The 26,977-nt window shown below is 46.9% G+C and overlaps 1 protein-coding gene across 2 annotated transcripts in view; it reads left to right on the top strand.

Moving 5' to 3' along the window:
* Positions 1-26,367, top strand: part of ABHD11 (abhydrolase domain containing 11) — an 88,806-nt gene extending 62,439 nt beyond the window's left edge. For both annotated transcript variants that reach the window (XM_030186093.1, XM_030186094.1), the window contains 3 exons: positions 15,141-15,311; positions 22,304-22,485; positions 25,514-26,367. In XM_030186093.1, coding sequence (XP_030041953.1) covers positions 15,141-15,311; positions 22,304-22,485; positions 25,514-25,652 — 492 coding nt within the window. In that variant the 3' untranslated portion in view covers positions 25,653-26,367. The remainder of the gene's footprint in view (positions 1-15,140; positions 15,312-22,303; positions 22,486-25,513) is intronic.
* Positions 26,368-26,977: the final 610 nt, after the last annotated feature.

A 26,977-nucleotide genomic window follows, 5' to 3' on the forward strand; every position in this document is an offset into this window, starting at 1 on the left:
TTTTTGAGCATGGGGGGGGGGGGGGGGGGGGGGGGGGTACTGGGATCTCCTAAGCGACGGAAGCAATTTCTTGACATTTGGGGGCCATATATACAATTTTTGGATACTCGGGGTAGAAGTCTGGTAGTTAATTCTCTTTGATCCCTGGGAATTGGAGCTTGTGTGTCATCTAGGTATGGGAAGGATATAGAAGGTACCTTTATATAGGTTTTATAGGGTTAGGGAGAGGGGGGAGGGATTTATTGAGGAGTCTAGTTTTATAGTAGGTGCTTACTGCTTGTACTGGGTTGTGCGTCCCTTTTTTTTTTTAGTTGGTATGTAAGGGACGTGTTTACATTAGCTGCCAATGAGACGCATCGTAGTTTCGTCTTGGGATTTGGGATGGGGCGGGGAAGGGGAGAGAGGGAGTTGATAATAGCTGGCTGGAAATTGGATGTCTTTTATGTGGGGTGTGCTCCTTAGGGCTTGGTTTTGAACATGTTCCTGGTTGAGGATTGTGTGTAGATAAGTAGCACTATTTTCTCTTCCGGGAACTGGTATATGTTAAATAGTGTGTGTGTGGGGGGGGGGGGGGGGGGGGGGTTAAATGGTTAAAAATTTGATGACAGATGTTATTTTGTATGGTTTTCATCTTTGTGCAAATGTTTATTTTGACTTGTCGTCAATAAAAAGTGTTGAAACTAAATATATCATCTCCCCTCTCCTGCCTTTCTTTCAAAGTGCACAAGTCTGTCCCATATGCTTTATGATGAACACCACTTAGTAGCCACCCTGTGGACCGACTCCATCCTGTTTAAATCTTTTTGAAGCTCTTCTGCATGTGAAATGTCACATTCTGGTGTGTCAGTGCTTGTATTCTATAATCTTAGCATGTAAGTGGTGCTTACTTTTAGGTGCTAAGATAATAGACTGAAGGGGTAAATGTATACTTTGGAAGAAAGGTGGGAGAGAGGGGATTTTATAGAGATGTTTAAGTACCTCCGTGGTATAAATGCACAGAAGAGTCTCTTTCAGTTGAATGGAAGCTCTGGAATGGGGAGGGGGGCATAGGATGAAGGGATTTGAGTTAGAAGTAATCTAAGGAAATACTTCTTTACAGAAAGGATGGTGGATCCATGGAATGGCCTCCTGATGTAGGTGGTGGAGATGAAGACTGTGAATTCAAGAGAGTGTGGGATAAGCATGTAGGATCTCTAAGGGAGAGGAAAGGACAATAGATGGCATGGATGGGCAGACTGGATAGGCCATATGGTCTTTATCTGCTGTCATTTTATGCTTAACATTTTTGTAAGTGATATTGTGAAAGGGTTGTCAGGTAAGATTTGCCTCTTTGGAGATGATATCAAAATCTGCAACAGGGTAGACACATGGGAAGGTGTGGATAATATGAGCAGGGATCTAGTGAAACTTGAAGTAATTTGGCAGCTATAATGTTAAAAAATGCATTTGGATTGCAAAAGCTCAAGGGAGCTATACAGTATGGAGTACTTCTATGCACAAGAGACCTGGGGGTGATTGGATCTGATAATCTTAAGGTAGCCAAACAGGTAGAAAAGGCAGTGGTAAAAGCTAGAATGATTCGTGGGTGTATAGGGAGAGGAATGGCCAGCAGGATAAAGGAGGTGATAATCAGGGGAATTTTCGAAAGAGAAGGGCGCCCATCTTCCGACACAAATCGGGAGATGGGCGTCCTTCTCTCAGGGTCGCCCAAATCGGCATAATCGAAAGCCGATTTTGGGCATCCTCAACTGCAGTCTGTTGCGGGGACGACCAAAGTTCACGGGGGCGTGTCAGAGGCGTAGCGAAGGCGGGACTGGAGCGTGCTTAAGAGATGGGCGTCCTCGGGCGATAGTGGAAAAAAGAACGGTGTCCCTGACGAGCATTTGGTCGACTTGGTCCATTTTTTTTCACAACCAAGCCTTAAAAAGGTGCCCAAACTGACCAGATGACCACCGGAGGGAATTGGGGATGACCTCCTCTTACTCCCCCAGTGGTAAATAACCCCCTCCCACCCTAAAAAAAAAAAATTAATTATTTTTTTTGCCAGCCTCAAATGTCATACCCAGCTCCATGACAGCAGTATGCAGGTCCCTGGAGCAGTTTTAGTGGGTTTAGTGCACTTCAGGCAGGGGGACCCAGGCCCACCCCCCCCCCCCTACCTGTTACACTTGTGCTGGTAAATGTGAGCCCTTCAAACCCACCCGAAACCCACTGTACCCAAATGTAGGTGCCCCCCTTCACCCCATAGGGCTATGGTAGTGGTGTACAGTTGTGGGGAATGGGCTTTGGGGGGGGGGGGTTGGGGGGCTCAGCGCCGAAGGTAAGGGAGCTATGCACCTGCGAGCAATTTGTGAAGTCCACTGCAGTGCCCCCTAGGGTTCCCGGTTGGTGTCCTGGCATGTGAGCGGGACCAGTACACTACGAATGCTGGCTCCTCCCACGACCGGATGCCTTGGATTTGGTCATTTTTGAGATGGGCGTCCTCGGTTTCCATTATCGCCGAAAACCGGGGACGACCATCTCTAAGGATGACCTAAGGACGACCATCTCTAAGGTCGACCTAAATGTTGAGATTTGGGCGTCCCCGACCGTATTATCGAAACGAAAGATGGACGCCCATCTTGTTTCGATAATATCTGTTTCCCCACCCCTTCGCCGGGACATCCTTAGAGATGGGCGCCCTTAGAGATGGTCGTCCCCATTCGATTATGCCCCTCCACGTCTCTGTATACATCTCTGGTGAGACCACCTTGAGTACTGTGTACAGTTCTCAAGACTGCATCTTCAAAAAGGATGGAGTCAGTCCAGAGGGCATGTACTAAGGTGGTCCTCATCATATGGGAACAGACTTGTTTACTTTGGATGAAAGGCAGGAAAGGGACGATGATATATTTAAATACTCCTGTAACATAAACATACAGGAGGCAGGCATCTTTCGATTGAAAGGAGGCATAGGATGAAAGTGAAAGGAGACACTCAGGAGTAACCTGAGGAAATCCTTCTTTCTCTGAGGACAAGCAAGCTCTGTTATTCTCATGTGGGTAGATGCCATCCTGCGTTGCATGGCCCAGCAATATTGCCATAGAAAAAAATAGAGCTTTTAGGAGTGCAAGCCGTGTCCAGCACGCATATGCGAGTGCCTTCCCGCCTGTCATGCAAAAGTTCTGCCTCAGTTTTGCTTTTTCTGCTTGAGGAGCAACTGCTTTTTGTTGTTGCTCCTCACACGCCCAGTCAGAGCGTTTCTTTGTTTTTTTTGTTTTTTTGAGTGCCTTCGGCGGTTTTCTACCCGCTCCCGTTTGCCTTTTTTGGAAAAAATACCAAAAACGAGTCCTGTGGGATTCCTTCTGAGCCCTCCCCTCTCTTTCACCTCTTTTGTAAGGGAAATGGCTGATGCTTTTCCATTAACCGTAGAAGTGGAGGATGAGCCCAGGGCCAAGATGCTTGAGGTCCTGGACTACACCTCCCCTCCTAAGTAGGCAGTGACAGCTCCTTTCCACAAGGTACTCAAGGCAGTCCTCGTACGGAACTGGGCGTCCCTCTGACTGTCCCTGTGGTCCCCAAGAAAATTGACACCCAGTATAGGATCCATAGTGAACCTGGGTTTGTGAGGTTCCAGTTATCTCTTAATTCCATGGTGGTGGACTCCGCCTCGGCTCCCCCAGGCAGAGAAGCTAGAAACCTGGACTCTTTTGGAAGAAAGATGTGTCAGATCTCTATGCTCATCGCCCGTATCCAGTCATACCAGCTCTTCATGAGCGTGTACTTGCAGAACTCGGTGAGGCAGCTGTCAGACTTGGTCGATGCGCTCCCTCCGGAGCAGGAAGTGAGCTGTTTCGCCAGTTGGTCAAGCAGCAGAAGGCGTGTTGCAAGTTCTTGGCCAGGGGCACTTACAACACTTTTTTGACGTGACATCCAGGATCTCTGCCCAAGATATAGCAATGTGCAGACTCTCATGGATGCGTGTCTCTGAGCTGGAACATTCTGTTCTGCAGAAGTTGGCGCATGCTCCTTGCTGGGGGGACAACCTTTTTGGAGAGAAGGTTAACAAGGTTGCTGACCAAATAAAAAAAGCATACGTGTACTATCTTTTCTCTCTCCTGCTGGGCATCTTCTGCATCTGCCTCCTAATCCAGGAGGTATTTTGGCAAGTTGCGGAGTGCTCCCTATTACTATTCTAGGTGTAGGTACACTCCTGCGGCTCGCCAGTCTGCTCAGGCCCAGCACGCTCATTCTCGTGAACAGTGTGCGCCTAAGGCCCCAGCTGCTCCCCAGCAAAAGCAAGGGACGAGCTTTTTGTCTGGCTCCAGCAGAGCATAGCCACTGTCAAAGTGTCCATCCCAGAATACTTGCCGGTTGAGGGGAGGTTAAAGTTTTTTCACCAAAGGTGTCTTCTCATAAACTCCAGCCAGTGGCTTCTTCAAATAGTCTGGCTTGGATACACACTCAATTTGCTTTCCAAACCTCCAAATTGTCCACCGAGAGCCCATTCTTTCAGCTCTCAGTGCAAGCAGGTACTTGCAGAGGAACTCTCCACCCTTCTCAAGGCCCATGTGGTGAAACCCGTTCCACCAGGGGATGAAGGGCAGGGATTCTATTCCAGGTACTTCCTTGTGCAGAAAAAGATGGGGGGGGGGGGGGGGGGATGTGTCCCATCCTAGACCTAAGGGCCCTGAACAAATTCCTAGTCCACGAAAAGTTCAGGATGGTTTTTCTAGGCACCCTTCTTCCCATGAATCAGGAAAAAGATTGACTATGCTCTCTGTACTTGAAGGATGCATATACACACATCCCGATACTTCCAGCACACCGGACGTATCTTCAATTTCAGCTGGGAACACATCACTTTCAGTAACGCATGTTGCCTTTGGCCTCGTTTCAGCTCCCAGAGTCTTTACCAAGTGTCTAGCAGTAGTCGCAGCATAGCTACACAGACTGGGAGTTCATGTATTCCCTTATCTTGACAATTGGCTGGTAAAGAGCACCTCAGAGGACGGTGCTTGGGAGTCTATGCGGATGACTATTTGGGTGCTAGACCTACGAAATCAAGCTAAGCTTAAACATCATGAACTCATGGGCAAATGCATTCCAACTAAAACTCAATACAGAAAAAACACACTGTCTCATCTCATCCCAATACAATACATACAAACCCACAAACATTAACACCCCAGGACACACCCTCCCTCTCTCAGATAGCCTGAAAATTCTCGGAGTAACAATCGTCCGTAACCTATCACTAGAGACCCAAGCAAAATCCACCATAAAGAAAATGTTTTTCTCAATGTGGAAATTCAAACGCGTGAAACCATTCTTCCTGAGGGAAATATTTCATAACATGGTACAGTCAATGGTACTAAGCCACGCAGATTACTGTAATGGAATCTATGCAGGATGCAAGGATCAAATCATAAAGAAAGTTCAGACCACCCAAAACACAGCAGCCAGGCTTGTATTTGGAAAAACACGTTTTGACAGTGCCAAACCACTCCGAGAAAAATTGCATTGGCTACCAATTAAAGAACGTATCACTTTCAAAATCTGCATGACTGTTCATAAAATTATTTATGACGAGGCACCGGGATACATGACAGACCTCATCGATCTGCTAACTAGAAACACCACAAAATCTGCACGATCATACCTAAACCTCCACTACCCAAGCAGCAAAGGACTCAAATACAAATCCACTTATGCATCCAGCTTTTCCTACCTAAGCGCACAACTATGGAATGCATTGCCAAAAGCAGTAAAAACTATGCTTGACCACCTACATTTTTGAAAAGCACTAAAGACAGACCTGTTCAGAAGAGCATACCCCACCGACCCAACATAGAAATACTTGGAGACTTGCGACACAATGTAACCAAAGACCGTAACGGACATTACCTGACTCTTCTTACCCCTTTCCCTCTCTAAGTTCCCCCCAATTGTACCTACCATACATGTACCTCATTCTACCACAATATCTCTTTGTATTCATTCATACCATGTATTTGTTCAGACCGGAATCGACTAAGCCACATTGAGCCTCCAAAAAGGTGGAAAAATGTGGGATAAAAATGTAACTAATAATAATAATAATACTAGGGTGCATTATTAACTACCCCAAGCCCCATCTCCAATCTGTTCAACAATTGACATTCATAGGAGCCCTGCTTGACACAAGGGCTGTTCGAGCCTATTTCCCTGAGACGTGTGCGGACAGTTGGATCAATCTCCTGGAGCTTCAAACGATCTGGAATGCTCTAAAGGCTTTCAGAGATCAGCTGTCCCATCAAATTATTCTAATTCAAACACACAATCAGGTTGCAGTGTATTACACCAACAAGCAGAGGGGCACCGGATCTTGCCCTCTGTGTCAGGAAGATATCCAGATGTGGCATTGGGCTCGCCAACACGGCATGTGTCTCCAAGCAACTTATCTGTCTTGGGGGTTGGCGTGGATGGATGGAGAGTGCGGCTCAGCTACTATAACCTGTCACAGTGAGTCAAGACCTTTTCACCCTTTGGAGCTCAGCTCAGGCTCTAACTTACTATCTCAAGTTCTTTAACAGCATTTGAGTGGACCATTTTGGACTCCTTATTTCTATTTTTTTTTCTTTTTCTTCACTCTGATGACTTATCTATTTAAATATTGTATTTGTTTTACCACTGGATTGGCGTTCGCCTTTTCAGTCTATTGTAAGCCACTTTGAGCCTGCATCCTGTGGGAAAAGGTGGGGTATAAATGCGATAAATAAATAAAATCTGGCGGGCGTAAACAACGACCTGGCTGACAGGCTGAGCAGGATAATGCAACCACACGAGTGCTCTTCGAATATGGGCATAGCCTACAAGATTTTCCGAGAGTGGCGCACCCCCTCAGTGCATCTTTTTGCCACTCAGATCAACCACAAGGTCCCTCAGTTCTGTTCCAGGCCCACCACAGACTAGCATCAGATGCCTTCCTTCTATATTGGGGAACAGGCCTTCTGTATGCATATCCTCAGATACCTCTAGTGGGAAAGACTTTGTTGAAACTCAAGCAAGACTGCGTAACTATGATTGTGATTGTGCTGTACTGGCTGTGACAAATATGGTTCCCTCTTCTTCTGGAATTGTCCTTCAAAGAACCGTGGCAATTGAAGTGTTTTCCAACCCTCATCACATAGAACGAGGGGGCTCTTTTACATCCCAACCTCCAGTCTCTGGCTCTCACGGCCTGGATGATGAGAGTCTAGAATTTGCTTCCTTGGGTCTTTCGGAGGGTGTCTCCCGAGTCTTGCTGGCTTCCAGGAAAGATTCCACTAAGAGGTGTTAGTCCTTCAAATGGAGGTTTGCTGTCTGGTGTGACAGCAAAGTCGTAGATACTCTTACTTGTCCTACACAGAACCTGCTTGAATACCTTCCACACTTATCAGAGTTTGGTCTCAAGACCAACTCCGTAAGGGTTCACCTTAGTGCAATTAGTGCTTATTATCAGAGTGTAGAAGATAAGCCTATCTCTGGAAAGCATTTAATTCGCTTCATGAGAGGTTTGCTTTTGTGAAAGCACCCTGTCAAACCTCCACCAGTGTCATGGGATCTCAACATCGTTCTCACCCAGTTGATGAACGCTCCTTTTGAGCCACTGAATTCCTGCCTTCTGAAGTACTTGACCTAGAAGGTCGTTTTCTTGGTGGCTGTTACTTCAGCTCCTAGGGTCAATGAGCTTCAAGCCTTAGTAGTGGACGCACCTTATACTAAGTTTCATCACAATAGAGTAGTCTTCCGCACACACCCTAAGTTCCTTCCGAAGGTGGTGTCGGAGTTCCATCTGAACCAGTCGATTGTCTTGCCAACATTTTTTCACCGACCTCATGCCTATCCTGGTGAAAGCAGGTTGCACACCTTGGACTGCAAGAGAGCGTTGGCCTTTTACATGGAGTGGACAAAGCCCTTCAGACAGTCCGCCCAACATTTTGATCCCAACAGGATGAGTCACCATCGGTAAACGCACCATATCCAGTTGGCTGGCAGATTGCATTTCCTTCGCTTATGCCCAGGCTAACTTGATTTTGGAGGGTCATGTCACGGCTCATAATGTCAGAGCCATGGCTGTGTCAGTAGCTCACTTGAAGTCAGCCTCCATTGAAGAGATTTGCAAGGCTGCGACGTGGTCTTCAGTCCACATATTCACATCTCACTACTGCCTTGAGCAGGATACCCGACGCGATAGTCGGTTTGGGCAGTCGGTGTTGCATAATCTGTTTGGGGTCTAGAATCCATCTCTACCCTCCTAGGCTCGTTTTGTTCTGTTCTAGGCTGTACTCTCATCTAGTTTGTAGATAGTTTCAGGTTAATCTGCGTTGTCCTTGCTATTGCAAGGCCTAGTTGACTACTGTTTATTGTTTTGGGTGAGCCTGGATGCTAGGGATTCCCCACTTGTGAGAATAACAGAACCTGCTTGTCCTTGGAGAAAGTGAAGATACTTACTGTAGCAGGTATTCTCCGATGACAGCAGGCTTCTTATTCTCACAATCCTGCCCACCTCCCCACGGAGTTGTCTTTTTCAATGTTTTTATTAGATTTTTTTGCTTTTGTATTAAACTAAGGTGGCGGCGGAGGTCACGTGACGCCATGTTGCAGGGCTGACGCTGGATAGCTAGGCTCCGCGCTCATTCGCCCAAAAATCAGCAAATTTAACGGCCCCGAGGAGGGAAACGACGCTGGCTGGTGAGCTAAAGAAGTGGGAATCGTTAGCGCTCGCCGAAACTGTGCAGAGATACGATATGGCTGCGAAAACAGTTCGCCGAGAGAAAGACAAGACTAAGGCGGCTGATGCCAAGATGGCCGACCAGCGTGAGCACGGGGAGCTCGCTGTGGGCTCCGCGTGGTTAGCAGAAATTACCGCCGAGGTAACTGCAGCGGTGGAGACAGCGCTAGATAAGAAGCTCCAACAACTATATGACCGCACGGAGGAAGCTCATGAACGCATCGATAGTATGAGTTTAGAGCTGGATGAAGGCCTGCAGCGCGTCTCGGAGGTGGAGGGGAGTGTGGAGGCGCAGAGAGAGCTAAATATGAAACTGGAAAAGAGAGTGCAGGATCTGGAGACCAAATTGGATGATTTGGAGAATCGGAGTAGACGCAATAATCTGCGTTTGATAGGACTGCCAGAGTCACTATCGGATAGAGAATTGACCAACTTCTTGGAGGAATGGCTGCCAAAGACCTTGCAAATAGAGGATAAATTACAACAATTCTGCGTGGAGCGAGCCCATCGGGTGGGACCCATGCGGCAGCCAGGGAACAGAACAAGAGTGGTGATCTTTAAGACTCTTAATTTCAGACATAAACAATATATATTGGATGCCATCCGAGCGGGACAATCACTTACCTATCAAGGGAACAGAATCCTTTGTTTTCAAGATTACTCACATCAGGTACAATTGAAGAGGAAATCCTTCGCGTCATTATGCACGGAGTTATATAACAAGAAGATAAAATTTGCACTCCTCTACCCTGCTAAACTTAGACTTACTGTAAATGGTACAACTCAGTTCTTTGAAAGGGTGGAGGCAGCTAAAGAATATTTGCAACAACACGGAGGGACATCAGAGTCTGGATGAAGTGGAGAAAGTGTGAAGGATGATACAGAGGCTCAAAAGAGGACATTGAACATTATAATATAGCTCTAAAGTGGAGTGCAGATCTGGGGAGTGATAACGTGAACCTCTGGACTGAGCACATGGAGGGTGACACATGACAGATTGTGATGATATATTTTGGGAATGTGACCAAGACAGTATTCAGGGCCCACCTGGATTGTTCTGGTGACTTGTGGCTTCAGTTGCTGATGACGTGGCAAAGCCCAAATGATTAGTATGTGATTATAAGATATGGAGTGGAAGTCAGAAGTCTGCAGGAGCTGAAGTATAAGAACAATGCAAGTCTGATCACCGGAGGATTTCCACAGGAATGGAAGTGTGAGACAATTAAGAACTGACATTAGAGATAAGACATGTTAAGTTATGTATGTTGGGGAAGTGGGGAAAGAAGCCTGGGGAAAGGGGGGATGCGTGATATGTTGTAGGGGGAGTGCTGGTGTTATAGCGTGACCAGTTCTGGGAACAGAAGGGACGGGGAGGGAGGATAAGGGAATAGGGAAGAGGCGGGACATACAGGGGGAGGAGGGGGGAGTAATCAGGGGATGGGAAGCAGAGGAACGACTACCAAAAGAGGGCAGAAGAAGTTACGTGAGTAAGGGGAATGTTGAATGGCTGCGAGATAGAATGGTGGGGGTGGTGCTGCTGGGACACCACACCTACTTACCATTAGATAAGAATTGTGTGCTGGCGTATGCAAGAGATGATGGAGCCTGAAGGGCCTTAAAGTATACTCCTGGAATGTGGGGGGAATTTCCTCCCCCATAAAAAGAAAGAAAATACTGCAAAATCTTAAAAAGAAAAGGGCAGATGTAGCGCTCATTCAGGAGACACATTTATCAAAGCAGGAACATGAGAAGTTGAGAACTTGGTGGGTGGGGACTGTGGTGGAGGCCCCGGCAGTGGGGAAAAAAGCGGGCGTTGCTATTTTATTTCATAAGTCCTTGCAGGTGGAGGTGGGTCAGGTGTGTGCGGATTCGGAAGGGAGGTATATACTGGCACAGGTAAAGGTGAATGGCAATACATGCCTCATCAGTAATATTTATGCCCCCAATGTGTATTGTAAGCAATTTTTTCATACAATAATAAGTAAGATACAGCAATTTAACATCCAACAGAAGATAATAGGAGGGGATTTTAATGTGGTGGCTGACTCAATGCTGGATAAATCCCACGGGACAGCAAACTCTGTGGTTGGGGCAGGGAAGGGCATAAGACTGTTATGTGGAGCACTGGGAGTGGTTGATGTATGGAGGGTGTTACATCCAAATACTAAAGATTTTACACACTACTCAAGAGCCCATCACACCCAATCAAGGATTGATTACTTATTGATAGATGAAGAGAGCTTCACACATATAGCCGAGGCGGATATTGATCCAACGATTATATCGGATCATGCGGCGATATATATCAAATTTCGAGATCAAACCTCACATAATAGACAGTATAGGTGGACATTCCCTATGGATCTGTATAAGGACACAGAGTTTTGGACATACATTAGAGAAAAATGGAAAGAATATTCAGAACACAATGCATCTCACAGGCATAACCCGATATTGTTTTGGGAGGCTGGAAAGGCTGTATTAAGGGGAGAGATCATAGCATATAGCATTAGGAAGAAGAGACGCAGAGATAAGGAGATTATAAGATTAGGGGATAACCTGATAAGGTTGAGAAGAGCTTATGGGCAACAGTCCGCGGACCACATTCGCGAGCAACTATTAGCTACGCAGACAGCTCTGAACGAGTTATTACATCAGCGTGCTAATAAATCGGCAGAATACTATAAATATCAATTGTATAAGTATGGTAATAAGCCAGGGAGGATGATGGCGGGTTTAGTGAGAAGGGCGAAGGGACAGCGGAGAGTGCTTGCGATTCGGACACAGACTGGGAGACTGGTACATACTGATACAGAGATACAAGAAGTTTTTCATGACTATTATGCTAAGTTGTATACTAAAAATGAGATGGATGACTTAGATCCAGATATCTATCTAGAGAATGCAAAGTTGCCGAAGATAACAGCGCAGCAGCAGGAAGAGTTAAACAAGCCGATAGAATTAGATGAGGTCCTGAAGGAAATTAGAGGTAGTGCATTACATAAAGCAGCGGGGCCAGATGGATTTAGGGCAGAATTGTATAAAATTTTAATGCAGGATATAGGAGAGCCTTTAACAGAAGCCTTTAACAAGTCAGTCGAATTAGGGGAGTTACAGCAATCGCTGTGCATGGCAGATATTATGGTTTTCTTGAAACCAGGGAGGAACTCGACTTTGCCAGATTCATACAGGCCTATATCACTCATTAGTTATGAGGCTAAATTATTGGCTCAAATATTGGCCTCTAGGCTGGCAAAAGTGCTGACACATATAGTGGCGCCTCAGCAGGTGGGTTTTATACAGGGAAGACAGAGTGGGAAGAATATCAGGTTAATCTTGGCCACGATGGAGAGGGTGCGAAGGGAGGGTGAGAGCTCCCTCTTGATAAGCTTCGACGCCGAGAAGGCGTTTGATCGGGTTGAGTGGGAGTTTCTTTTTGCATCACTAAAAGCTTATGGCCTGGAAGGATACTTTACACAAGCGATATCTATTTTGTATAAGAATCCGGCAGCGAGAGTATTAGTAAATGGCACGTACTCTCGAGGTTTCCCAATAAACCGGGGAACCAGACAGGGATGCCCTCTGTCCCCCTTATTATTTGCCATCACCTTGGATCCCCTGATTAGGGAAATCCTGGGAAATGTGGAGATAGAGGGGATAAAATTGGGCCATCGAGAATTCAAAGTATCGGCATTTGCGGATGACATTTTAGTCCATCTGGCGAGACCGGAGGAAACGCTGCCGGTGTTAATGGAAGTATTTGCAGAATATGGGGCCTTCTCGGGCTTTAAGTTAAATTTTGAAAAATTAGAAGGATTACCCACTAGCAGCAGGGTTAGAGAGAAGTGGAAGGGACCATTTCCTTTGAAATGGGCGGATCAGGAATTCAAGTACCTGGGTATAAAATTGACGGGGGACTTGAGAAGATTATATAGAAGAAATGTGGATGAGTTATTAAACCATACAAGGAATCAATTGGATCTATGGGAAGGTCTGCCGTTAACATTGAGTGGCCGAATTGGTATGTATGCTATGATACTGTTTCCGAGGTGGCTGTATGTTATAAGACAACTGCCGATTGTGTTACAGATTAAGGATTTAAAGAAATTTAGGAGAATGGTGACCAGATTTTGCTGGGGTGGAAAGAAGGCCAAAGTTAAAATGGAATATATGTTTGGGAGTAGGAAAGAGGGAGGCCTAGGGATGCCTGATATCAAACAATATAATTGGGCATGTTTGGCCAGACATTTAGCTGATTGGATACTAGACACAGAGGAACATACGGCGTGGAGTACGGAATGTGTAATGTTTGAGCCTTATCACCCATACTATATGCTGCATGTACAGGGGAAGTGGCTACCTAAGGGATGGAGTCAGCATATCTTATTACATCCAATGAGGCGGGTTTGGCAATATATATTAAAGGGATTAAATAAGAATCCATACTGTACGGATCTGCTTCCTCTGGTGGGGAACAGCGCCTTTGATCCTGGGAATTCACAACCGAGGATCAGAAACTGGGCAAGGGAAGGGGTAGTATTGGTGGCCGATGTTTTACAGGATTCGGGAAAGATTATATCGAGAGAGGCCTTAGAGGTTATAGTGGGAGCTGAGAATGTGACATGGTTTGATTATTATCAATTACATAGTTATATTAAGCAGTTAAATTATGATGGATGCGAGAGAGGGATATATGACTTACTGGTGAATATATTTCTACCTCAGGGTAGAGAACAGACCTCGATTTCGACACTTTATAAACAACTGCGAATGATTTCCCCGCCCCGTGAATATGAGGATATTGCTCGAAGGTGGTCCGCGGATATGAGAGTGGGGATTAGAAGTGGAGATATAGCCCAGGCCCTGAAGGAGATAGTACATAAAGTGACTAGTGCACGACATAGAGAGATCCAATTTAGAATCATTATGAGAGCATACTTCTCCCCTGTGCAGGCATATTATGCTGGTAGACTACAAGCACCACATTGCAGCAAGTGTAATTTTCAGAGAGCATCACTATATCATATGCTGTGGGAGTGTCCGGACATTAAGAGATTCTGGGATAATGTTAGGAAATTCTGTGAGACACTACTGCATAAGACAATTAGTTGGAAACCTAAAAATTTAATATTGGGGCCAGGGGGGAGCGGGTCCAATCTGAAGCATACAGAAGGTATATTCATATATAAAGCAATAATTATAGGGAAGCAGTGCATTATGCAATTTTGGACTCAGGATATTGGACCCTCTTTCTGGCAATGGAGGAATTCGCTTCATGCCCTGGTGCTTTGTGAGGCGCGTGAGGTGCACCGCAGCCCTAGAAGTAAACAACGATTCTGGGAGATATGGGAGCCATATGTACAGGCCCTGTCAGGTAGAGCCTGCAGCTTACTAGTGAACTCACTCACAATATAGCTTGTGTTAAAAGAAGAGTTGGTAGGAAGGATCTAATGGGAGGGAGGAGGGTGGGTAAGGAGATGGGAGGGAGGGGGGAGGAGGGAGGGATAGAGGTGGATATGAGTAGTGTTTTTCATGTAGCAGATAACAACAGAGTTAAGCTAAAGAACTGTGGTTTGTATAGGAGATAAATAAAACAAAGTACGCAGAAAGACATCAAAGATTTACATTTATTTTTGAAATATTGTTACATAAGGTTTAGGTCATTGTTCGATACAATTCAAAATTACAGGAAGAGTTCTTGACCACAGCTAGAGGGAGCTCTAACGCATGAATATGCCATGGTTAATCCATATAGTAATATTGAGAGGGAAAGGGGGGGGAAAGGGGGGGGGGGGGGAAACTGGAAAAATTGATGATAGTAGTTTTGCTGTATTAGTATAAAATGGCAATGTTGAATGTCTGAGTTATTATGTTTATCATGGAATGGGGTTGCCTTTATATTCATCAATAAAAAATTATTAAACCTAAACTAAGGTGGCGCATTTGCACGAAGGGTGGGAAGGTACTCGCGCATGCTCGCTGGAGTGTGGCTAGCGCTTCTAAAAGCTCTAGTTTTTTCTGTCGCAATATTGCTGTGCCGGGCAATGCATGATGGCATCTACCCACCTGTGAGAATAATTAGCCTGCTGTCCTCCGATAATACCTGCTACTGGTAAGTATCTTCGCTTTATGGAAAGGGTGGTGGATGTATGGAATGTCCTCCCAGCAGAGGTGGTGGAAACAAGTACTGTTTCTGAATTCAAGAAAGCATGTGACGATCAGAGAAGATTTCTAAGGGTGAGGAAGAGATTATAGAGCTTAGCAGTGATATAGATGGGCAGACTTGATGTGTCTGCCATCATTTGCTATATTTCTGTGTTAGAGGGAGACTCACAAAATCCATAGTAATGGCATGTACTGGTAGAATTCTGAATGACGAAATTCCTTTTTCTGCTTTCCTATGCAGCCAGATATGGTGGAGCGTCTGGTATGTGTGGACATTAGCCCTGTCCCAATCACTGGACATAGCAGATTTCCAACCTATATCTCAGCCATGAACAACATTCACCTGGAGGATCAGCTTCCGAGATCAACGGCTCGGAGACTGGCTGAGGAACAGCTGCGGCCTGTAGTACAGGTCAGTCTGATGTAGCAGTCTATGCCAGCCTGGGGCCTGATTTTTCTGATAGAAACTGCAACACCTGGAGGTAACAGTTGTGCAGACAGTTTATAAAGAGTTTCAAGTGACTGTACTTTTTCATAATCTGTTTCTGTTTAAAAAATACAGTTATTGGGTAGATGTGATGGCTCAGTGACAGTGCTGTGCACTAGAGTGACATGGTAATGAAAATACTGTATATACTCGAATATAAACCCATCTGAATACAAACCGAGAACATTTCTCTCCCTTTTTTTAGGGGAAAAATGCAAGCATTCCTCCCATTCTCTCTCTCCACCTCTGAAAACCTGGCTTTTCAGACAAGCCTTTGGAGATTAGGGCTGGCTCAAAGCTGCTGCCAGTTGAATCAGGTTTTGGTTTTCTCTGTGATAGAGTGAGTAATGTGTGTTCTTGTATCTTCTTTTGCATGATTGTACCCCTTTCCTTTCAGATATTTTGAGTTCCTTTTCTTTCTCTGAGGACAAGCAGGCTGCTTGTTCTCATGATTGGGTCGACGCCCGCAGCGGCCCAGGAAACTGGCAAAATTTTGCAAGCAAAATAAAAATCCTTCAAGAACGCTCCGGCGCGCGGGCAGAGCACACCGCGCATGCGCGAACGGCTTCCTGCCCGCAAACGAACATGTCATCCTCAGTTTCCATTTTTCCGTGTCTGAGGTGACACGGTTTTTCACTGTGTTCCTCTCTAGGCCCAGGAAGACAGTCTTTCGTCCGTTATTGCTTCTTTTTTCTATATTTTGTTCGTTTCTACAAAACTATTAAAAAAAAGAAGACTAGAGTAGTTCCCTTATTTTCTTTAGTTTTTGTCATTAAGTTCCTTTTCTTTTCATCGCAGCCGTCTTTTAGGCCGCGTGGTTGGATGTTTTTTTCCCTTTTTGTGCCTTTTTGATTGGCACAATCGCGTCCTTTAATTTTGCAGCCACTGTTTTTTCGTCCATGTCATCGAGGACACCCAGCGGCTTCAAGCGTTGTACTTGGTGCAACCGGACTATCTCGGGTACCGATCCTCACACGTGGTGTCTCCAGTGCCTTGGGCCCGATCATCTACCAGCTGCTTGTAAGCTGTGTTCTTTGATGAAAAAAATGGACCCAAGTGTCTCGGGAGGCTCAACGAGAAAAACGTTTTGCGGATCGGTCAGGTCCTTCGACGTCGGCATCGCTACCAAGGTCGTCGGCGTCGATGTCAAGGGAAGCATTGACTTCGAGAGCACAGGTAATGGCTACCGAAGGATCATATCGCGCTGGGAGCAGCGAGGCATCGAGTGGGTCTCCACCTGTCTCGAGGCCTACTGCTTTGCAGGCCCCCGGGACCGACCTTCGTCGGACCCGGCCCCGAGGAGGCGTGAAGATTCCACGTCATCTTTGGTACCGAGGAGTCTCGATGATGGGCGTTGAGCGAAGGCTATGAAGCACTGTCATTGATCTTCCATGCGTGGTACCGAGAGCTCCGGGGAGCGGAGGGATTCGGCACCCGAGAAGCATCGGCGCAGAGAGGACCGGTCACCCTCTATACAGGAGGTGCCGATGCGTCGGTCTTCAGGCAGCCTGGTACTGGCTCTCGAGCCCCCACAGATTCTGCCACTGGCCCCTGCACCGGCCCTGTGCATCAGGGCCCTTCTTCCAGAGCTTCTGGAGGGATTGCTGCGCCAGTCTACTTCGGTGCCAGGGGTGCTTGCGCCTTCTGCACTGTCTGTTGAAGCAGCATCTGGTCCTTCACCTATCGGCTGCCACCTGGGTCGACTCTCCTTCGACGTCAGCGGAGGAAGCTTCGCCGCAGTCCAGGCAGGGGTCGACTTCTCGACGTCCCCCTCGAGGTCGTAGCTCCTCGACGTCGAGACAGGCTCGGGTTTGGGCTGCTCTTAGAGAGCTTTTGTCTGATACCAAGGATGAGCGTTCTTGGGAGGAAGAGGAAGATCCCAGATACTTTTCTGAAGAAGAGTCCTATGGGGTCCCCTCTGATCCTACTCCGCCCATTGAGAGAAGAATGTCTCCGCCTGAGAGTCTTTCTTTTTCCTCCTCTGTTCGGGAAATATCTAAGGATATTCCCTTCCCTATGGAGGTTGTGGATGAGCCCAGGACTGAGATGCTCGAGGTCTTGGATTATCCTTCTCCACCTACAAAGGTTGCAACGGCTCCTTTAAATAACACACTCAGGGAAGTTCTCATGCAAAACTGGTCATTCCCTCTCTCTAATCCAGTGGTCCCCAAAAAAGCTGAGTTCCAGTATAGAGTCCATGGAGAGCCGGTAATGGTGAAGTCTCAACTACCTCACAATTCCATGGTGGTGGATTCTGCTCTCAGGAGAGCCAAGAGTACTAGGGACTATGCCTCAGCACCCCCAGGCAGAGAGTCTAGGACCTTGGATTCTTTTGGGAGAAAGACGTATCAGGCCGCTATGCTCGCAGCCAAGATTCAGACATACCAGCTCTACACAAGCATCCACTTGTGGAACTCGGTGAGGCAACTATCTGGTTTGGTCAAAGTGCTTCCTCTGGAGCTCGCCGAACCTTTTCTACAGGTGGTCAGGCAGCAGAAGGCGTGTCGAAAATTCCTGGCCAGGGTACTTTTGACACTTTTGATGTGGCATCCCGAATAGCTGCTCAAGGTATAATGATGCGCAGACTCTCATGACTGCGCGTCTCTGACCTGGATCATAAGATCCAGCAGCGAATGGTGGATATTCCTTGCTGGGGGGATAACCTTTTTGGCAAAAAAGTAGAGGATGTGGTCGATCAGATCAAGAAGCACCATGATGCTATGGATTCTCTCTCTCGCCGAGCGTCTTGTGTTACCACCTCCTCATCTAGGAGGTTTTTTGGTGGGAAGAGGAGTGCTAGCTATTCCTATAATAGGCCAGTCCCAGCGCGCTCGTTCCCGTCAACGGCATGTGCCTAAGGCCCCTGTGGCTCCCCAGCAAAAGCAAGGGACGGGCTTTTGACTGGCTGCAGTGCAGCATAGCCTCAGAAAAAGTGTCCATGCCAGACGACTTGCCGGTCAGGGGGAGGTTGATATTTTTTCAGGAAAGGTGGCCTCTCATAACCTCCGATCAGTGGGTTCTTCAAATAGTCCGCTTAGGATACACACTCAATCTGGAATCCAAACCTCCAAATTGCCCACTGGGAGCTCATTCTTATAGCTCCCAGCACAAGCAGGTACTTGCAGAGGAACTCTCCACCCTTCTAAAGGCCAGTGCGGTCGAACCCGTTCCACCAGGGTAGAAGGGCTGGGATCAGTGGCGTTCCTAGGCTGGCTGACACCCGGGGCGGATCGCCGATGCGCCCCCCTCCGGCGAAATTACACCACCCCCTGGGTGCAGTGCGACCGCCCCTCGGCGAAATTACCCCCCCCCCCCCCCGGGTGCAGCGCGACCCCCCCACCCGGGTGCATTTTTACCTGCTGGGGGGGGGGGGGGTGCCGCGCGCCTGTCGGCTCCGAGTCAGCTCGTTCCCTGCTGCTCCCTCTGCCCCAGAACAGGAAGTAACCTGTTCCGCACAGAGGGAGCAGCAGGGAGGGAACGAGCAGACTCGGCCAACAGGCGCGCGGCACCCCTCCAGCGGCGTGCACCCGGGGCGGACCGCCCCCACCCTTGGTACGCCACTGGCTGGGATTCTATTCCAGGTACTTCCTTGTGCAAAAGAAAACAGGGGGGATGCGTCCCATCCTAGACCTAAGGGCCCTGAACAAATTCCTAGTCCGAGAAAAGTTCAGGATGGTTTCCCTTGGCACCCTTCTTCTCATGATTCAGGAAAATGATTGGCTATGCTCTCTGGACTTAAAGGATGCCTATACCCACATCTCGATACTCCCAGCTCACAGGAAGTATCTTTGATTTCAGTTGGGAACTCGGCACTTTCAGTACTGTGTTACTGCCCTTTGGTCTCGCGTCTGCGCCCAGGGTTTTCAGAAAGTGCCTGGCAGTTGTCGCAGCATCGCTACGCAGACTGGGAGTGCATGTGTTCCCTTAGCTCGACGATTGGATGGTGAAGAGCACCTCGGAGGCAGGTGCTCTACAGTCCATGCGGATGACTATTCTAGAGCTACTGGGGTTCGTGATCAATTATCCCAAGTCCCATCTAGTCCTGGTTGAAAAATTGGAGTTCAATGGAGCTCTGTTGGACACACGGACGTCTCGAGCTTGTCTTCCCCAGGCAAGGGCAGACAGTCTCCTGGCCCTCGTGTCCATGGCTCGAGCGTCTCAACAGATCACAGTTCAGCAGATGTTGAGACTCTTTCAACAGTTCATATAACTCCCATGGCACGTCTACGTATGAGATCAGCTCAATGGACCCTAGCTTCTCAGTGGTGTCAGGGCACAGGGGATCTAGAGGATGTAATCCATCTATCCACCGACTTTTGCAGTTCCCTTCAGTGGTTGACCATTCGATCCAATTTGACCTTGGGACGTCCTTTCCAAATTCCTCAACCACAAAAAGTGTTGACGACGGATGCATCCCTCTTAGGGTGGGGAGCTCATGTAGATGGGCTTCACACTCAAGGAGCTTGGTTTTTTCCAGAAAAGGGTCTTTAGATGAACCTCCTGGAATTACGAGCGATCTGGAACGCTCTGAAGGCTTTCAGAGATCGGCTGTCGAACCAAATCATTCTGATTCAGACAGACAATAAGGTTGCTATGTATTACACCAACAAGCAAGGGGGCACCGGATCTCGCCCTCTGTGTCAGGAACAGTGGCGTAGCCAAGGGTGGGCTTGGGCTCAGGCCCACCCAGTAGCAACATATCTATGATGTGGCTGGCAGGGATTCCCCAAGCCCCACCAGCCGAAAACTCCCAACAACTGTCCCTCCTGCATACCTTGTAAATACCAGATGCCTGCAGTGAGCAGCGACTGATACATACTGCTCGCACCAGCCCCACAGCCTTCCCGCTGATGTATTCCTGCCTATGCGGAAACAGGAAGTTACATCAGAGGGAAGGCTATGAGGCCAACATGAGCAGTGTGTATTAGTTGCTGCTCGCTGTCAGTGAAAACCTGCTATTTAAAAGGTATGCAGGGGAGGGGCTGATGTTTGAAGGACCATATGGCATGCAGTTGAGAGAGGGAGAGACCAAATCACTTGCGGAGTACTTCTGCCCACTCGAAATTGGGTGTCTGGCAACTCCCCTGGTCAGGAAGCCGTCCGGATGTGGCTTTGGGCATGCCGTCACGGCATGTTTCTCCAAGCCACATATCTGACAGGTGTAAACAACAGTCTGGCTGACAGATTGAGCAGGATCATGCAACCGCACGAGTGATCGCTAAACATGGGTGTTGTGCTCAAGATCTTTCGAGCGTGGGGCCCCCCCCCCGTCGGTGGATCTTTTTGCCACTCAGATCAATCACAAAGTCCCTCAATTCTGTTCCAGACTTCAGGCCCACGACAGGCTAGCGTCAGATGCCTTTCTCCTACATTGGGGGACAGGCCTTCTGTATGCGTATCCTCCCATATCTCTAGTAGGGAAGACTTTGCTGAAACTCAAGCAAGACCGGGGAACAGTGATCCTGTTTGCTCCTTTTTGGCCTCGTCAGATCTGGTTCCCTCTTCTTCTGTTGTCCTCCGAAGAACCGTGGAGATTGGAGTGTTTTCCGACCCTCATCACTCAGAACGAGGGGTCGCTTCTACATTCCAACTTCCAGTCTCTAGCTCTCATGGCCTGGATGTTGAGAGCTTAGAAATTGCCTCTTTAGGTCTTTCAGAGGGTGTCTCCTGAGTCTTGCTTGCTTCCAGGAAAGATTCCACGAAAAAGTGTTATTCTTTCAAATGGAGGAGGTTTGCCGTCTGGTGTGACAGCAAGGCCCTAGACCCTTTTTCTTGTCCTACACGGACCCTGCTTGAATACCTTCTACACTTATCAGAGACTGATCTCAAGACCAACTCCGTAAGGGTTCACCTTAGTGCAATTAGTGCTTATCATCAACGAATAGAGGGTAAGCCTATCTCTGGACAGCCTTTAGTTGTTCGTTTCATGAGAGGTTTGCTTTTGTCAAAGCCCCCTGTCAAACCTCCACCAGTGTCATGGGATCTCAACGTCGTTCTCACCCAGCTGATGAAAGCTCCTTTTGAGCCACTGAATTCCTGCCATCTGAAGTACTTGACCTGGAAGGTCATTTTCTTGGTGGCTTATCATTGTCAAAAATGACAGTGATAAGAACGGAGTCAGTGAATTACTTGTATTGAGTGCAATTATTGTTCTGCTGCCATGCGTTGACTACCAAGGTCTTTTCCTCCACTTTCATTATCTCAATATCACGTACCAGCTGTGGTTTAAGGAGATTAAGTTCGTTGAGTTCATTTCAGCTCAGTATCAGTATTATACCTTATTTCGCTGAAAGTTTTGTCTAGTCTCATCTGTACACATAGCAGATAAAATCAGATTTGGTCTTTGGGTATGGAGGTAACAGTAGATACATTGGAACCAGTAACTGTTGTTTCAAACGTAAATATATATAAAACTGTGTCTGTTTAGATCAGTCCACCAAATGTCTCATTAGATAGGCCTTGTTTTATCCCCTGAGTATAAGTCCATAGTCTGCTATTGAGATAGACATGGGAAAGCTACTGCTTGCCCTGGGATTGGAAGCATGAATGTTGCTACTATTTGGAATTCTGTCAGGTACTTGTGACCTGTATTGGCTACTATTGGAACAGGATACTAGGCTAGATGGTCCACTGGTCTGACCCAGTATGGCTGTTCTTATGTTTTGGGGAAAGAGAGTTTGTCATTGCACAATGGCAGCACATAAGTGGCTGGATTTAGAGCCCATGACTGAAGGGCTATGGAAGGAGTTTGATGCACAGGCCCTGGTTCAAGACTTGCCACTTCAAAGAGCATGAATAAATTTTCCTGCAGCTTGGTGGGGAGAGGTTGGTGTTTTCATTCTGGGATTATCTTGCTTCTCTAAAATGAAGCCACAGCATATTGTTAGGGTGCTGACTGTATCTCTGGATCTTTTCAGGAAGCAGCAGTGAGGCAGTTCCTCCTCACAAACCTGGTGAAAAAGAATGGGCGGTATGGCTGGAGGCTGAATTTGGAGGCCATATCCCATCACCTGCCAGACATTATGAGCTTCCCAGAATTCCATTCAGCTTATCCTGGGCCAACACTCTTTCTGGGAGGTGCAGACTCCCCCTATATCAGGTATAACTCTGGGGAAATCCTCAGGTTAAAACTTTAGAGATGCCTCTGTATCCATGATGCAGGGAGAGTTGGAGGATAAATACTGTAAAAGAACCATAAGATTGCTTCTAGCGGCTGCAGTGGCCATTTTGAGGCCAGAGATAAAAGGAGCAGAAGTGAGTGGGCATTGCTCCTACTCATTGGACCCCTAGACCACCAGGGATCTTAAAAGTAGGCCCACGAGGGACCACAGGGAATTGGGGGGGGGGGGGGTTCTTGTTAGGGCATCTAGTTCCCGTTGGAGAGGGGAGGGGATCAGAGGGTTGGAAAGGAGTGGGCTATGGGTCCTTTCACGGTGGAGGGAGGGGGTTTCTTCATCTTTTGGGAGGGTTGGGAGAGAGGAGGGTATTGGAATCAGTGGGGAGGGGCTGTGGAAGTGGGAGGACCTGCTTCCCGTATGCAGGTCCTGGCCAATATTCTGTTAAGGCCCACATAAGACATTTGTGTGTCTCTTATGGGGCCTCAGCTGAATATTGACTAGTACTTGCATAAGATCCAGCCGCCAGCACCTGCAGGCATGATCCAGATAGTCAATGCCGATGTCTGGACCTGGTCCAGCATTGAATACCAGGGTCTAATTCTGCCACAGCAGTCAGCGTGTAAAAAAACTCACTGATCACTGCCGGTTGAATATTGACAAGTTAGTCTCAAACTGTTTGCTTAATATAGGTAAGTAAAGAGAAGAGACTTACTACATGATGAAGACTGTTGACACCAGAGTGGGGTTAGTTGTCTCATTTCAGCAGCCACTGACAGGATGGGCTGCTAAATTGGTTAAATCATCTGATTGTTGCAATTGATGAATGTCAAACCAGTGAAAAAGTAATGAAGGGGGGAAGAGGAGACTTGTGAGACTTTGCCTTGCCTTGCCAAGCCAAGCTGCAGCCAAGATGGAAATGTTCTCCCTAGAGGGAGGGATGCAGAGGATCATCCACTGGGCTAGGGCATTGGTTCCCAAACCTGGTCCTGGAGGCACCCCAGCCAGTCAGGTTTTCAGGATATCCACAATGAATATTCATGAGAGAGATTTGTATGCACTGTCTCCACAGCATGCAGATCTGTCTCATGAATATTCATTATGGCTGTCCTCAAAACCTGACTGGCTGGGGTGCCTCCAGGATCAGGTTTGGGAACCACTGGGCTAGGGGTCTGGAATTGACCAGTACGGCCCAAGCAGGCTGCCAGTACAATACAAACTGAATGTAAACATGCACCACATTGAATATCCAGGTATTAGAAAAGCACATAGCAGCCGGCATTTAAATCAAACACTGACTGCTGTACCTGACTATTTGGGGGATATGTGTTTTTTTTTTGTAGCAGCTGAATATTGCTGCATACATGTAAAAGCTACACATTTAAGAGGCACCTCCCTAGAACACCCCAAGTCCTGTCCCTTTTTGGGGAAGTATAGTTTTAGCCATATATTCATTTATATGGCCAAAATTATGCTTTCTGATGGCTTGGATATTTTTTTAAGTTCTTATGCGCTTGGTCCTACTGCCAACTCTATAAGTGCTTTTGCATATCAAAGGCCACATAATACTCCTGTTCTTTTACAAGACAATTTTCAAAACCATTTACATGTTCTTCCTAAATGCAGCCAGAAGTTGGTGCATGCTGTCACGGCATGTTTCTCCAAGCCACATATCTGGCAGGTGTAAACAACAGTCTGGCTGACAGATTGAGCAGGATCATGCAACCGCACGAGTGATCGCTAAACATGGGTGTTGTGCTCAAGATCTTTCGAGCGTGGGGCACCCCCTCGGTGGATCTTCTTGCCACTCAGATCAATCACAAAGTCCCTCAATTCTGTTCCAGACTTCAGGCCCACGACAGGCTAGCGTCAGATGCCTTTCTCCTACATTGGGGGACAGGCCTTCTGTATGCGTATCCTCCCATACCTCTAGTAGGGAAGACTTTGCTGAAACTCAAGCAAGAGTGGAGGAGTGGCCTAGTGGTTAGGGTGGTGGACTTTGGTCCTGGGGACCTGAGGAACTGAGTTCGATTCCCACCTCAGGCAGCTCCTTGTGACTCTGGGCAAGTCGCTTAACCCTCCATTGCCCCATGTAAGCCACATTGAGCATGCCATGAGTGGGAAAGCGTGGGGTACAAATGTAACAAAAAAAAAAAAAAGACCGGGGAACAGTGATCCTGTTTGCTCCTTTTTGGCCTCGTCAGATCTGGTTCCCTCTTCTTCTGGAGTTGTCCTACGAAGAACCGTGGAGATTGGAGTGTTTTCCGACCCTCATCACTCAGAACGAGGGGTCGCTTCTATATTCCAACTTCCAGTCTCTAGCTCTCACTGCCTGGATGTTGAGAGCTTAGAAATTACCTCTTTAGGTCTTTCAGAGGGTGTCTCCCGAGTCTTGCTTGCTTCCAGGAAAGATTCCACGAAAAAGTGTTATTCTTTCAAATGGAGGAGGTTTGCCGTCTGGTGTGACAGCAAGGCCCTAGACCCTTTTTCTTGTCCTACACGGACCCTGCTTGAATACCTTCTACATGTTCTTCCTAAATGCAGCCAGAAGTTGGTGCACTGAAGAAAGGGTGCCTATTTTTGCCATATATAGACAGAGTGTATTCAAGCAGGATTGAAAAAGAGCATGCAGACAGAAACTTGAAAATGCAAATATGCAATAGTTTTTACATAGACCTGCACAACAGGTGCATTTGAAAGTGAAAATACCTAGGCATGTTCTCTTTGAAACTTGGGGCAAAGTCCATAGTTAGTGCAGGTGGATTTTGTCCCAGGACAGACAGTCTAAAAATTATCCCTTCAAAGAGAGGAACTTGTCCTTCCTGGATAGAAAATGCTTTCACTTTGCATGGTTCCCTCTTCCTTACACTTCTGGCTGTGTTGTTTTTAACAATGATCTGTCAACTCCTCTTGCTGTGTGTGCAGGTAGCCAGTCCATGTGTGTGTGTTCAGTGCATCTTTGTGGCAAAGATCTTAGTGTCTTATGTTCTGTTCCTCTGTTGTCTTCTATAGCTCTGAAGACTATACTGAAATTGAACGTCTATTCCCGGAAGCAGAGATTCAGTACATTCTGGGTGCAGGGCACTGGGTCCATGCTGACCAAACACAGGAGTTTATTGCTGCCATCTGCAGGTTCCTGCTCACCTCATAGACCCTGCTGTCCAGAAGTCATCCATTATGGTGTGCTCCAGCATATGGAACATGTAAATTGCTGCAACTTTAAAGTGAGAGCTGATCTGGGACTGTGAAAGCATAGCCACTGCTCTTGACAGTTTTTTTTTTTTTTTTTTTCAAACATCCCAAACATTCCTCGTGGCGTGTCACATGCTGCATCTTGCAGAAGACAAGTCTGCTACCAAAGATTGTTGGCCATATGGTATGGGTTTGAAGTGTCATTCTAACTAACACTAGCAGACTAATTTTTCTTCAGAAGATGAGAGGAGCCTAGTAAGTGTGTTAAAAACCGCCAGGCTTCCTAGGTTTATAGAGATCCCAGTGGCAGTTCAAGTTAGACTTCATAGATGGCAGTATTAATACTTGGCATGTGCCTCTGTTGCTTCGTGGAATTAAAACATTTGATAATGTTTAAATTATTTTTAGGGGATATCTTTTGCTTTTCATCAAAATGGAATTTGTGTGTGTGGTGTAGCCCCCTGCTGGTCAGGGAGCAGATGTGTCAACTCATGTAACTGGTCATGTTTTAGATTTAGTTTTATTGCAGGAAATTTTAAAGACAGCTTATTGTCTTCAACTGTTATTGCTGCATTACCATGGACTGATAAGTTTTTTGTTATTTTTTTTATGTCTACTGTAAAAGGTTTGGCATTGCTATGAAGTAGGACTGTGCCGTCACAGAGTAGCCTAATGGTTAGTACAGTGGCCTAAGAACCACGGGAACTGTGTTCAATTTCCACTGTAGCTCCTTGTGACTCTGGAAAATCATTTAACCCTCAATTGCCTCAGGTACAAAATAAGTACCTGTATATAATATGTAAACAACTTTGATTTTAAAATTTGATATACTGCCTTTCTGTAGTTAAAATCAATCTCCAAGCTGAATAATATATTTTGCAAATTGGATGTTTGTTCTGTCATCATTTTCAAGCTTCACGAGTATACATTCACGAGTGTTTGGTAGGCCATAGTCTCATGGTGTAGCATCTTCTGCTAATGAGTTTGCTCAATTCGTTTTGCAGAAATTTCAGGGGATTACTTAAACTTCTGACAGTGCTCCTTTTGTAGTGGTATCCAATTGTCACGTTTACAAAGCTGGAACCTAGGTTAGTGAGCCCTTGGGCCACTGCTGAGGGGCAGCAGTGGCAGGCAAAATCACCCCACACCAGAAGCAAGGCAGAACAAACGTACCGGCAAATCCAGGCAAGGTCTCTTAGGCGGGCAGCAAGAATAGTCCAGTAACAATCCGGGTCTAGGCAGGCAGCAGGCAGAAGAAAAGTCCAATAACAATCCGGGTCTAGG

The sequence above is a fragment of the Microcaecilia unicolor genome, chromosome 13 (assembly GCF_901765095.1).
Source record: "Microcaecilia unicolor chromosome 13, aMicUni1.1, whole genome shotgun sequence".
Taxonomy (NCBI): domain Eukaryota; kingdom Metazoa; phylum Chordata; class Amphibia; order Gymnophiona; family Siphonopidae; genus Microcaecilia; species Microcaecilia unicolor.